The sequence below is a fragment of the Corylus avellana genome, chromosome ca2 (assembly GCF_901000735.1).
Source record: "Corylus avellana chromosome ca2, CavTom2PMs-1.0".
In the NCBI taxonomy this organism is placed as follows: Eukaryota; Viridiplantae; Streptophyta; class Magnoliopsida; order Fagales; family Betulaceae; genus Corylus; species Corylus avellana.
This window is the reverse complement of record NC_081542.1, coordinates 7803301-7817877: the sequence shown is the minus strand read 5'-3', so window position 1 is coordinate 7817877 and position 14577 is coordinate 7803301. Positions and strand designations below refer to the sequence as shown.

Here is a 14577-nt window from a genome sequence, read left to right as displayed (position 1 = left end):
GAGTCGAAGAAGCCATTTGATTGATGTTTCTACAACAGATTGGAAAAATTTGGAGGTGATTTCGACCACCCCCAAGACCCACGAGCCACCCCCATCCGGCAAGATGGGGTGGCTTGGTGACCTCCAAATTTTGTTTTTTAAAAAAATATATTTTTTAATCTATTATTTTTTTTTTAAGAAAAAAAAATCAAAAAAGTAATTACATGATACGTGACGACATTTAATTGGTGCTGACATGACATTCCATTAAGTTTTGGACGGAAGTCTTTATCAAAACTAGGGGTGTTCAATCGGTTATAACTATCGGTTATTGGCTATAAAGCAACCGACTTGGTCGGTTATTGGTTTTTAATAGCTGCAACTGCAACCGTCTATGCGGTTATTGGTTATTTAATCCAATAATTGACCAGTTATAATTATTTTTTTTTTTTTTGGACTTTTGCGCTTTTTAAGTATTTCGGGCCTTTAATTGGTTATTTTTGGGCTTATTTTAATCATTTTAGGCTAAAATGTTTCCAAAAAGATGAAAAACTATAAAATACGGGCGCTGTGGAATGAGAGAATAAGGGATTGAGAGGTAGGGAGGGACTGGGAGAATAAGATGAAATCATATCCCTATGGGTTTCATGTTATACTCCCTCCAAAATGACTCGTTTTGGATGTTATATATATATATATATATATATATATATATAGTTTGGTTATCGGTTATAACCACTTTGTCCTACTCCTAAAATTACTAACTACCCTAGTCGATTAGCGATTTTTAATAACCGACTACCAAATCGGTTTGCGGTTATAATCGGTTATCGGTTGGCAAAACCTAACCGCTTGAATACCCAGGTATTTAACCCTTAAGAATATAAAACGCGCGAAAAGTAGCTTTGTGAAGTTTTAAAAAAAGAAAGCTTTGTGTTGAGAGTTGATTACAACTTCTTCCTCTTCTACTTCTACTTGTGCTTTACCAAATCATCATGGCCCCCGATGCGTCTGATGCCTTTCCAGGTCCTCTCAACATGAATAGTTTTGCACTTTGGTTCCTTGTCTGAGTTAGGCTGTGTTTTGTAACTCTCAAAGTACTTGAATGCTTCTTTTTTCTCTTTCTGCTACTCAATGCAGTGAGACAGAAAGTTCAATTTCTGAATGCTGCTCGTACCGGCAATCTCAATCTCTTGAAGAGTAAGTTCATATTTTTGTATGTTCATTTATTTGTGAGCGGGAATGTTTTGATTGTATATTTTGGGTTGAATTTTATTGGGATAGACTTGGTGGGGCAGCTTAACGAGGTGAAGGGGTTGGCGATAACGGTCGCGGATATCAAGGATCCCAGCAATCGAGGGGTCCTTCACTTTGCGGCCAACGCGGGGCAGACTGAGGTTTGCAAGTACTTGTTGGAAGACTTGAAGCTTGATGTTGATACAAAAGATAACGGTGGTATGCGCCTAATTTCATACATTGTCTCTATTTATTATTTTCTTCATACCCTCTTCTACATTGTGTAGGGTATATGTTGATTGGTTCAATTATATTAGAAAAAAAGGGTACCCTTTTGATATATTGTCGGGGAAAATGATCATTTAGGAAAGTACAATGTATGAGTGTTGTTTTTATCGTTTGATAGACTTTCTGGTTAGTCTTTGTGGAAAGCGCATGTGGCAAATGTACTTTGAATTGCATTTCCTTTGTAGGTTTTATAGTTTTGATATAATAGTTTTCTCCTTCTCCGTCATGTTTGTATGCTAGGTGGGAAAGACTCTATTTATTGTGTTTCATTATCAATGATGATACTATTGGATTGGTATCCGTGGCTGGCATATTTGCCCTCAAAAACTAAAATTGGTTTAATTTGTATGAAGCATGTCGGTGGAGCTCATGGTGGTTTATATATTTTTTTTCCTTTTGGGTTTTAGAGAGTATTACAGTACTTTTGCAGGTTGCAGAATGGAGGCCGCTCTACATGTTTAGAATATTAAGCTCTTAGGCTATTAAAATTGATGTAGAGAACGGAAAATGATAATAACAAGGAGATGGGTATGTTGCATATCTTTTTGGAACAAATGTTTTGGTAAATAAATTATTTAACTAGTGCATTTTCTGCTATAGTCAATAGGAGTAAGAGTTTCTGCAAATTTTTTTTATTGTGAACCCTGAAAAAGCAATGAGGGATGACATTCCTGCTATAACTTGATATAGCTTCTTGTTCTTTAAAAAGTATGACTAAAATATGTTTCCTTAGTGCCACATAGGATACCCAAACTTAATACTATTGCATTGTTCTGTATTGTTCATATTCCTTGATAAGTAAGACTAGAAACCTTCAAAAGATAACCTGCAGGGACTAGATCGCATGGGCATGGAATTGCCTTGTAACCTGTTAAAGATCATATGAATGATTAGATGGTTCTCTTGCCTCTCACGATAATATTTCATCATCTTACACTTTATATGTTTCATTTGCACAAGTTGTTTGCAAGTCATGCTTCAAATTATAGAGGTACGCATGACAGCAAAGCATCACAGAAGGGTTGTGTTATCAAGATGAAGGAAAATAAGGAGGGGTTTTGTTGGTTCACAATTAACATAAAACGTATTGTCATGCCTTATGGTTCACAAATGAATATCAAGAGGTTCAGATGCTACTGTAATCTTGGATTTGGCAGATATAGTTGTCCAATTGCTGCCATTGTAGTTCATGAGTCATTTTGATTTTGAGTGGTTTACATTATCCTTTAATCATTAGTAAACAAACTTGTCATATTTTATGTGGTTGACATTTATTTGTCTTTGATTTAATAGTATATGTAAGTAAACATGAGATGACATGCATTCTCTTTTCTTAAAGGTTTCATGCTTACTGGTAATGATGTTTTGGCTTATCTATTAATTTTTGTTATTTATCTACAGGTAAGACTCCTCTTATTCATGCTGCCCTACAAAGACGTACTGATACTGCCAAATACCTTCTTGAGTGTGGTGCCAATCCTGATGTACGTGTTGACTCTGGGACCACGTTACTGCATCGTTGTGCCGCATTTGGTACGCATTCTAATTACCTTCTTGAGTGTGTGAGAAGTTTATTCCTAATTTTGCTGGTTTGCATGATCTCTCCTTATTTGATCAGTGAGTCACATCTTTTTAGCATGATGTCGTTATTTGTTTCTATGGTCCTAATCCTAAAGATATTTTTATCTCTTCTAACAGATCTCGTTTTAATAAATTTTAATTTTTTTGGTAAGCTAAAAAAATCTTGGAACAACTTACCAGTTGAAATTTGAACTCTTCGCCTAGTCCACCCTCTCTCGCCTAAGTTGCCGATCGATTTGTCGTCTTTAACAGTGGATGTTGTTAAGGGGGAGGATTCCAGCCTCAATGTTTGACCCAATCCCAAAATTAGCCGGCCAGTAGGCTTCAGTCCGTCTGGGGAGATCGTTGTGAGGGATCAGGGTGGCGAGCTATGGGATGGTGTGGACCGTCGTGGACGGTGAGGCCCTCGTCCCTCTGGATGTTTACCATCCAGTTGGTGTCGGCCCGTCTAAGGAGATGATTGAGTGTGATTTCTTCCCCGACCCCCTTGATTGGATGTCGGATTGTGACAAAGAGGAGGATCCAACTTTGGCGTTGTTGGATGCTGTTGAAGAGGATTTTCTTAGGGAAGTTAAGGTTGCTCGGATTAAGGCTAAAGGCAATAGGGAGCTCTTTAATTTGAAGAGCTCTGTGAATTATGGCGATGCAACCACATCCAATCGGCGGGGGAAGGCAAAGCTCATGAGCGGAAGCGCTGAGTTCCTTATGGGTTTCGGGTGTGAGGTTTTCTGTTTGTAGTGAGATTGTGGGTTTTTCTTATGGGCTAGTTTGGTAGCCTTTGAGCTTTGTTGGCATTTTTGGTGTGTTGCTTTTGGTGTTGTTCGGTTTTTGGGTGTGTTTGTGTTGCTTTGCAGTCGGGTTCTTGGTTTTTTGAGGGGTTTTTTTTGCTTGGTTGTGTGGGTTTAGGCTTTCTTTGGGTTTTAGGGTTTCTTTGGGGGTTTGTTTTTTCTTTTTCCTTTTTTGTTCTTTTCCAGCATTCTCTTGTATACTTCATGTGTACGAGAGTTGCGTCCTTTGCACTTTTGATATGCAAAATTACTTATCAAAAAAAAAAAAAATGTTGGCCACACCAGCAAAAAGGGGGAAAAAAGACATGAAATACTTGGGTAAATTGGATAGGGAGCTCTTGATTGAGGTAATCGTACCAACTTTGGGCAAGTACATCCTCTTTCAACTAGCCAAACAAAACTATATCTTCTCAATAACACCATCCCAAATAGATTTGATCTTAAAAGAGGCTCCCAACGGAAGACCAAGATACTTCAAAAAAGGAAAAGAAGAAATCCGCAATCCAGAATACAAGCCAAGTCATCAACATTAATGACATTGCCACATGAACCAATTCCAACTGAGCCAGATTAATTTCAAATCGGATACATCTTCAAAGCATAAAAATAAGACACATAGATAGTGGAGGTGATCTGGATTACTTCCACAAAATATCAAGGTGTCATCTGCAAACAGAAGGTAGGAAATATTAAGCACACCATAGTTCCTTCCAACTGAGCCAGATTCATTTCAAACCAGATACACCTTCAAAGCATAAAAATAAGACACATAGATAGTGGAGGTGGTCTGGATTACTCCCACAAAATATCGAGGTGTCATCTGCAAACAGAAGGTGGGAAATATTAAGCACAACATAGTTCCTTCCAACTGAGCCAGATTAATTTCAAACCGGATACATCTTCAAAGCATAAAAATAAGGCACAAGGATAGTGGAGGTGGTCTGGATTAGTCCCACAAAATATCAAGGTGTCATCCACAAATAGAAGGCGGGAAATATTAAGCACACCATAGTTCCTAAACACCACAGAAAAGTCCGAAAGAAAGCCCCCATTAACAATTGCAAATAGCATTTTACTTAAAGTCTACATAACGATAGCAAACAACAAAGGAGACAAAGGATCTCCATATCTCAAATCACGGGAACTAATGAAGAATTCGGATAGATTGCCATTCACCAAAACAGAAAAATGCACTGAAGAAATATAATGCGCTATCAAAAAGCGCCATTTCTCCATGAATCAGCATCTCAATAAATATAATAAGAACTCCCAATTGGCATGATCATAGTCCTCAACGTCCAATTTGCAAAGCGCCTCTAGCTCACTAGATCTGATCCTACTATCAAAACATTCATTTGCTATAAGGACAGTCAAAGATTTACCTACCTTTAACAAAAGCATTTTGGGACTTCGAGATACTCTTCTCCACAACCCTTCTCAACCTATTGGCTAGGACTTTGGCAATACTATCCTAAAGTCCACTCACAAGACTAATAGGTCGAAAGTCCTGAACGTCAATTGCCCCGAATTTCTTCAAAATGAGGGCAATGAAATTGGCATTAAGGCTTTTTTTGAACTTTTCCCATGAAAATCATGGAACACCCCTAGATAGCTTTGATAAAAACCAACAGGGACTGACGCCTCTTCATTGTTCATACCTTTCACCACCTCGAGGACCTCAATCTTCTCAAACGGTCTCTCTAACAAGGGGGCCTCCTCATCATCAATGGAATCAAAAGCAAGCCCATCTAGGTTGGGCTGCCAACTAAACTGTTCAATAAACAATCTATCATAGAATTGTACTATGTGATCCCTGATTTCGGTTTGATCAGAAGAAATTGAGCCATTTACTAACTGAGACTCAATGGAGTTGTTTCTCCTATTCAAGTTGGCTACTCGTTGGAAAAACTTTGTACTTTTGTCACCCTCTTTAACCATAGTGCCCTCAACTTCAGCCTCCTACTCATCTCCTCTCCAATATGGTAGCTGTCTCCAAATCACTAATGGCTTTGTGTTCCTTGAATTTCTCTTCAACAGGTAAAGCTCTCTCTTCCTTCAAACCATCAAGAACACCTTATTCATTCAAAAGGTGTTGATGTATATATTTGCATAACATGGTTATATGTAAAGAATTTAATACTCTTAACTTCAGTGATTTTTCATTTAAATCCCACTTTGAATATACTTTTTGTGATTACTTACAGGAGAAATTGAGTTGCTGAGGATTTTACTCTCCAAAGGTGTTGATATTGATCCTCAAATTGATGCTGGTACTCCTTTAATGGTGGCTGCTGCTCTTGGACAAGAAGAGTCTGTGAAAGTTCTTTTGGAACACCATGCTAGTGTGAGCTTGCATTTCTCTTTTGTTATTGTAATATTTATCTTTTATTTGTTTTCAATAAATGTTTGTGTCTGTGACCCATGCCATCTTATTGTGCTATTTTGGTTGCAAGAGCTGAAGAGAGAGAGCCACTCCTGGGACTCTCTTCTTGTTATAGTGTTTTTCTTGTGTTTGACAGAAACTTCGATATCGAAAACTTATTTTTCTAGGAGCATCTCATACTAATTGATTGAGGAGCTCCCATAGATTTGGCTTTCTCTCTTATGTCATGTGATATGTTCGGATAGTTACACTGGCTTAGGATATTTGACTATAGTTGGTGCACCTTCTTGAATTTAATCATCTAGGGAAGTATGGGTTCCCTTGTAGATATTTCGACTGGAGAAACACTTCTCATGTTTATGTGATTGCGATTGCTGGCTAGTGAGCTGGGGGGAGGGGGGGGACCCTTCTCAGTCCAAGAATTGCTCAAGCTGGATTGAACCTTTCCTGTGCTTGGTTTACCCACTTTTAGGTATGCAGGGCCTCATTGTTCTCCTTGGTCCTTATGGTACGATTATGGGAGCATTTCTAGTTCTGTTTCTTTAATTAGGGCTCCCGCCTCCCTGGTGTGTCAAGTGGGGTTAGGGTTTCTTTTGGCCATTGGGTTTTGGTCTCCATCTATCTGTGGACTTCTTGCCCAGTATTAGTTACTTTGACTTGCTGCGAGTATTTGTTTATTTAATAATTTTTTGTTATTAATTTTATGGACTGTTTAATATATATTTTCAGTATTTCATATGATTTTCGTGTTGCGTTTGTACTCCATTACGCATTATCATGCCTGCATTGCCGAAAAAAGATCCACTGGTTGATTGGTTCCAATTGTGTATTACACATTCCCCAGTAAATATCCTTCCCATATAACTAAAATATTCATTTAATGGAACCAATCAACAAGCGGCTCTCACTTCGGCAATGCAGGCGACTTATGAGTAGTTGCGATGAGATATGGAAGGTACTTGTTATGATGATGTCTTATGTGTGTAATCAGATGTTCAGTCTCTTGTCTTCAATAATTAAAACCTGTGTGCAGGCCTTGTAGTAATCGTTGCATAATATTGTTATTTAAGAGGTTGGGGATCCATCATTGGAAGGATCCCATTTAGTTCTTGCCCATCAGCTTTGTTAGCTATTATGGGCAGAATACTTATTATTGATTTTGGAGGACATATTCTTTAACCTTAAGTCTTCAGTGTAATAATGATGTCACATTTATCACACAAAATGAGTTAGGCTTCAAAAGTGAATATTATCCTGGATTATCTTTGACGGTTGTCATCCAACCACGTTTCAACATCAATCATAGAAAGATACAGTTGTGTTAGCTGGTTGTGTTGGCAGATTGAAGGATTAATTTTTAGGCATCTGACATGATTTATTCTGTGGTTGCTGGACAATACTGAAGTTGGCAGAAGATTTGTGGCATAGATGAGAAGGACAAAAAAGTGTTTGATTCAAAGAACTCATGCATACCTATAAGAACACTACTAAAGTAGCAGTCAATGCTTAAAGATGGTTTCAGAAATCCTAAACTATAAGCAATAATCAAGTGTAAGCATGATAACGTACCAACACTATGATAGTTTTTGGAATATAAATAATGGGTATTGATCTACTCGATCATTTAAATATATCTAGAGAGAAATGCTTTATACTATACCACCATTCCATTGGGTTGAGGTGGCAGTCCCATCTGCCATTGAATTTTTTTATTATTTATTTTATTTTATTTTATTTTATTTTTTTTAATGAAAGGTGGGCACTGTCACATCAACCGAGTGGGATGAGGGTGTAGTATGTAGCATTACTCATATCTATATCATTTTCTTGACATGGAATTTTTGTCAGAAGATTTAGACATCATTTTTTTGTTGTTTCCCTTATGTCATTTGCTTAGGAGTTTTGAGGGTAGTAATATGTATATTTTTTTATATGTACATTATAATTGCGAAGAGGGTAGTAATATTATAAAAGAATCTTTTGTTAAGTTATATCATTGAAATGTGCAGTAAGATTCTCTTCTATTGTTTAATTTATTTTCTTAATATTGTTTTGCAGCTTAATTTTGTTACAGATAAGAATGTTACTCCAATGGCAATAACAGTGGCTTCCAGTTCACTGGCATGCTTAGAGTTGTTGATACAGGTTCTATACTTTTCTTCATCTTCTGATGTATGACATGGACATTGTGGCAGTGCTTTCTACCCAATAAAGGAAGACATTATATGTTTCATTAGTATTGCTCAGTTCCTTACTTATCAAAAAAAAAGCTCAGTTCCTTTTGGAGGGTTGGGGAGGATTCAGTAGGGATTTTATTCTTCTTTAGACAAGTTATTTGTGGAAAAGGATTGTTAATTCTTTGTAGATAGGGGGATGGTAAGTAAAGAATCTGGATACATCTTGTTCTGTGGAGCTAAATTGTCATATGTTCAATAAGAGAATACTTTTAAGACTTTTAAAAGTAACGAAAAAAGGAAACAGTTGCAATACCTGAATCTAGTTAGTTACTTAACAACGGTTGGCCTTGTAAGTAATAAAATGGACCTATGTTTGAATCAAGCTTGTTACATATACAAGTTTTGGACTTTTGTAAATGAAATCATATTGCATTGATCAAATATGATGGCATATACTCTTAATTGAACTTGATTATTGTACTGTATATTGACTTTGCGTAAAGCTTAGGGCTAATGTAAAAGAATGCTTCTTTGGTGCTTGAACATCTGTGTTTCAGCTTTCTGTTTATGTATGTGTTCACAGAATATAACTTATATATTGACTTTGTGCTGTTAATTTTTGCATATTCTAATTTATAGGCAGGTGCCAATGTAAATTTTAGCTTTAGTGGAGCAACCCCTTTGCATATGGCTGCTTATAAAGGGAGTTTAGAAATCATAAACTGTTTGTTGAAAGCTGGAGCTGATCCAAATGCCACTGAAGTGGTGAGGCTGTACTATTCGCTACATTTTTCTACTTGAGAAGTAAATCAAGCTATTCACTTGTTTATCTCTTGTTTGTATATGTGCATTTACTTGTTAGGAGTGTTAGAGAAATGCTCTTGGGTTAATATGTTGTTCTGTCCACTTTGTTTCATTGTTTTTTCCCTATATCTGTTCAGCCAAAATACAATTTACAGTTAAAGATGTGGCTCATCTGTTTTTTTTTTCTTCAGTGGCATATGAATGAATGATGACTGGGTTTTTTTAGTGCTCTCTATTGGGATTATAGGGGGGGTTTGATCTACTTAAAAATACATACCCCCCCACCCCCCCTCCCAAAAAAAAGGTCGAGGATTTAATTGATTTGTGACACTTAAGATTTTTTTTTTCTTTTTCTGAAGACTTTTAATGTATATTTATCAAAATGGCATATAAGAAAATGAAATCCCCAGCAGAAAGAAAGATGATGCTTTTTGACACTTTGGCCTCCTTACTAACAGTAAAATTATATTTCCATCTGACTTTATTTTCTTTTGCTTCTTACTAGCTGAAGTATATTGGTTTCTTAAACTTTCAAATTGTGTTAGGTTTAGGTTGTGGAATGTGTTATGCAGTTGCACCTTCCGCATGTCGTCCCTCTATTTATTTCTATTTAGAGTTCTATACATGATCAAAACTCAAAATATATGTTCATCTTTTCTCTCCTTACATGTGCTGTGCCGTGCCTGCGAGTGTGCCCTATCTAGTTTCTTCTTATTACATTTCTATGTAGTACCTTTCTTGTTTCAGTGGGCAACAAATGTAAGAAAAGAAATGCAGTGTCTAAAACATTTTATTCATTGATGCACTTAATCTAGGACTTGATTTGTAATGTAAATCTTCCTCTTCTACTCTTTTTGTATTGCTCCGTGTACTTGGGGGGCGCCCCCCTTTGGTGCTTTTTAATGAATTTTATGCTGATTAAAATAAGTATTTTACTGATCAAAATATTGTTTCAAACTTCACTGTACATGAAGAATTTGCAACTGATGCTTCTTTTATTATAAGATTTGGGGAAAGCCCCATCTTTCTCTAGGCAACACGTTTTTAGCAAAGACACATTGGAACTCCTCAAATGTTTTTGTATTACTTTCCTTGCTCTATTCCAACCTGTAATCTACTTACCAACTTGGAGGTCTATCCAAATTGACCCTGCTATTGTCCACTTTTGCATATGATTTAATTTAGGAAAGCGTTTATGGTTGAGTCACCATAACTATTAAAGCATTGATCTATATTAGATTCTTTTCCAAGCTTACTCTTAGGTTACCAAAAAGCTAGAGTTAGCCACCATTGCCTAGCATATCAACCATAGTTACTTTGATTTACAAATTGGTTGTTGTTTCAATTGGTGGGTTGTATGATTGCATAAAAAGATAGTTAGAGATGGTTTCTTCCACATTAATGTTAGTCGATTTCATTGCCAAATGAATTAGCTTTTGAATGTTTTGGCATCACAGGGTGGTGAGAAGCCAATCCAGGTTGCAGCTGCAAGAGGCTATCCACAAGCTGTTGAGATTCTTTTTCCATTGACATCAAAAGTTGAAGCCATTCCAAATTGGACCGTTGATGGAATACTTGAGTACATGCAGTTTAAACGTAGCAAAGAACAGGTATTAATTAAGATCCTGACATTTAGTTTAGATATGTTGGGATTAGAGGAAGATGACCAACTTTTTCAATGATCATAAATATTTACTTCTGTGGGCTAAGTAGTGTTTTATACTAGAAATGTTATCTGCTTAAACTAAAGACTAAATATTCAATCTCTGAGTGTAGGATTTTGATTTTAAATGATGTTATTTTAACACACTGTTGTGTTTTTCTGTTAGCCTGATACACAACATAGCAGCGACTAAATGTTTATTGTTTCTCATTTGGATTAGAATGCAAAAAATGAGTCTTTCTCCATTCATAGGTATTTTGAGCTCTAGTGCCCATGTGAAATGACTTTTGTTTGTGTATTTTTATATGAGAAGCAAAAGCAAATTTTGGTAGGAAAGGAGATTACACACAGTGAAAGAAAGTCTGCCCACTTAAGAAATGAAGGAAAAGATGAAATAAAAGACTAATCCAGGGCGACAAATAAACACTGACATAGTTGATATCAATTCTAAATAAATTACCGTTAATGTGCCGAAGGAAACCGCACTACCAAAGCAAGTTCTCCATGAGGTTCCACTTCTTTTTTCTTTCTTTCTTTTTTTTTTTTTTTTTTTGAAGGTGCCTTTTGTTTGTTATACTTTAATGCTGCTCAGATTCTTCATTAGGAGCGCTTTATACTTTTAAAGTTTTAATGATATGTGCCGATTACTTTTTTTTTATAAAAAGATTCTTCATTAGATTGTCTATTGCCTGAAACTGGATGGTTCCCAGGTTTTACTTTTCCTGGTAAGATTGCACTGGATAACCTGTAGACATTGATTATGTAGAACTCAAACTCATCACTACATGATTTCATAAATTCAATTCAGAATTCAATATTCTGATTGTACCTGGTTAACCGTTAGTTCAATCAAAAGACTGACCCAAGGACTTTCTTGGGTCAATTACTGTTTTTATTTCAAGTAGTACTGCAAAACATTTTCTATAAGATATTGAGTTTGAATTGAAAATTTCAGCCATTGTGGTAGAAACACTAAATGCTGCTGAAAAGAAAAATTACGATGCAATTTCGGGATGATTTCTGAATAATTTTTAATTATGGTGCAATGAAGTGGTTCTCCCTTCTGTCACTTGCAAGGAATTGAACGTACTTACAGCTTATGATTGGAGGACTTGTGCTTATAGTCCAAGTCAGGAAGATCCCATACTTGTTGGGATCTATTTCTTGGATTTGAATTTTTGAATTGAATTGTTGGAGGTATTGAACTATTTGTCTGAAGTGTCAGGTCATAAGGATTATCATCCCTATGAATTACTCATCTTAAATATTTTGGATGTAGTCTGTTGGAATTCTTGTAGTCTTGTGTTTGTTGTCATGAATGTTTAACATTTCAGGTTGCACGAGAAGCAAAGAAGAAAGCTACAGAAGCAAAATCAAGAGGAGATGATGCTTTCAAAAGAAAAGAGTATCATATGGCTGTAGAAGCTTATACCCAAGTACGTACTTCTTCTGTTGTTTCTTGGACTTGTTGAATATTTTCTGCTTTGACTATTGAAAAGTTTCCTTGCTTGGTTGCAAGCCTATGATTTTCTATTTTGGTCGCTCTCATGCTTGATCAGTTGATAGCAGAGAACACAGTACAATATGAAATATTCTTGGGTAAAACTTATTCTGTAACCAATGGAAGCATCTTTTGTGGACAGCTGCCTATAAAATTTAGTGTCTCTTCTCACTCACATTTGTCCAGGCTACTCTTCTGACAGAATTAGAGTGAAGCTTTGACTAGAGAAATTAGTTTGAACAGAATTAGAGTGGATTTGATTATTTAAATCAATAAAGTCTTGAGTACAGTTACTTAGGCAGGTACATGGATCTGGTATTTAGATTTATATCCTCATTTATAATCTTTGTAATCTCGTATACCATCACCCACCTGAGGCTATGTTTCTTTGTAATCCATCTTATCCATTATCATATAAGGGTATGACATTTATCTTGAAGTGTCCTTGCTTCATATGTCTAGAATTTATTTAAGGTGTTGCTTTTGCTTCCAAATATAGTTATACATTTAGCTACTTTGAATGTATTGCCAGACACGTGAGCTTTCAGCTTTGTGACTCTCTTGTTTGGTGATGCGTATACAGGCAACCGATTTTGATCCCACTGATGCTACTTTGCTTTCCAATCGGAGCCTTTGTTGGATGTGTTTGGGTCAAGCTGAGGATGCCTTAGCTGATGCAAAGTCCTGCCGAACATTAAGACCAGATTGGCCAAAAGCTTGCTATCAGGAAGCCGCAGTTTTGCGTTTATTGCAGGCGAGCTCTCATGTTCCCATCTGGACCGTAGCACTTGAAACAAAAATTTTGGTCTTTGTGGTCTGATGTTAGTTGTTTTGCTCTTATTATTGCAGAGGTTTGATGAAGCAGCCAACTCTTTCTATGAGGGAGTGATGCTCGACCCTGAAAATAAGGAGCTTGCAAATGCCTTCAGGTAGTGAACAGTTCCAACTTCTCTGGACTTACTTAGGCCTTGATTTTTGGATGCTGGTGACTTAGGAAATTTTAAAAAATAAATAAATAAAATTGCAGTATGGTTATGGGTCTCTATACCAATTGTGAAACCTGCGAAATTATTCACATTGTTGAAGTTAAGAGGGTGTCTATATTGGACATATTAGACTTTCAGAGAGCCTGCAAATTTTGTTTTATGAATCAAATGCATACTCTGACTACCTGCCATCTTTGCAGGGAAGCTGTTGAAGCTGGGAAGAAGAAATCATAGTTTGCCATCTTCTGATTTCCCAAAAGTTGTCACAAGAGGAATGAAGGACTTGAATGTGCGGATAAAGACTTGAAGGGGGCCTCCTCATCTGAGAAACTGGGAGCTTACTTTTTTTTTTGTTGTTTATACCATACAGAAATAGAAACTGGGAGCTTACTCTCTCAGGGCCGCTTTGATTACTCAAAAGTAACTCTTTTGACTCGTGCACCTACGCGGACAAAATATTAGTGTTGTTATTTGGAAAGGAAAATAACTACTTATTTTGATGGTGTTATGCATGTAATGCAGGCATGAATGGAAGAGGAGCTTGGCCATTGAATAACTCTGCTTTGTGTCCACCACGATGCATGGCCTATCTGTTAATCTTCTTATAATACGATATGCAGTGGCAAATGAAATAAGCTACGTGTATAGTTTATGCACCAATAAAGTATTTGGTCTCCGCTTGTTTTTGGTTGAAAAATGTTTTCTGGAAAGTCATTTTTTCTGGCGTTTAGCGTGTGTACAGAAAATTAAATATTTTTATTTAATTATATTAACCTATAAAATGTAATTTTTATTCACAATATAAAAATATTAGGGAAAAGTCTACATATCTTCCTCAAATTATCACCCAATAGACAAAGTCCTCCCCAAAATTGTCAATGTTCTCCCTAATGACTAAACTATCCTTAGTAAAATAAAAACAAAAAACAAAATAAAATCGGGGGTGGCCAAATTTAAAAATAAAAATAAAAATCCTTTTTATAAGAATTTTTTTTAAAAAAAAAAAAAAAATCGATTTTCTTTATAAAAATTGAAAATTTTCGTTTTTTTAAATTTTTTTTAAATAAAAGTTTATGTTTTTAAAAAAATTTCGTTAAAAAAAAATTCGGTTCTTTTTTTAAAAAAAATCGTTTCTTTTAAATACAAATGTCCGTTTAAAAAAATAAAAATTTTCTTTTTTTAAAAAAATAA

General features: G+C 36.0%; 1 protein-coding gene across 1 annotated transcript; it reads left to right on the top strand.

The window, feature by feature from the left end:
* Window positions 1–781: 781 nt before the first annotated feature.
* Window positions 782–13927, top strand: LOC132173055 (uncharacterized). The gene is made up of 12 exons (XM_059584621.1): window positions 782–1005; window positions 1120–1179; window positions 1264–1434; window positions 2905–3036; window positions 6077–6216; window positions 8314–8400; window positions 9072–9197; window positions 10694–10846; window positions 12234–12335; window positions 12984–13154; window positions 13250–13329; window positions 13587–13927. Exons 1-12 carry the CDS (start codon window positions 975–977, stop codon window positions 13618–13620), a joined length of 1287 nt encoding a protein of 428 aa, XP_059440604.1. The 5' UTR covers window positions 782–974; the 3' UTR covers window positions 13621–13927.
* The last annotated feature ends 650 nt before the right edge of the window (window positions 13928–14577 follow it).

Excerpts from the sequence above, each read along its gene's own strand:
- LOC132173055 (XM_059584621.1), top strand. The coding sequence starts at position 975 with ATGGCCCCCGATGCGTCTGATGCCTTTCCAG. Across the intron at positions 10,847-12,233 it reads TTAAACGTAGCAAAGAACAG|GTTGCACGAGAAGCAAAGAA; the intron begins GTATTAATTAAG and ends TTAACATTTCAG. Across the intron at positions 13,155-13,249 it reads CAGTTTTGCGTTTATTGCAG|AGGTTTGATGAAGCAGCCAA; the intron begins GCGAGCTCTCAT and ends TTATTATTGCAG.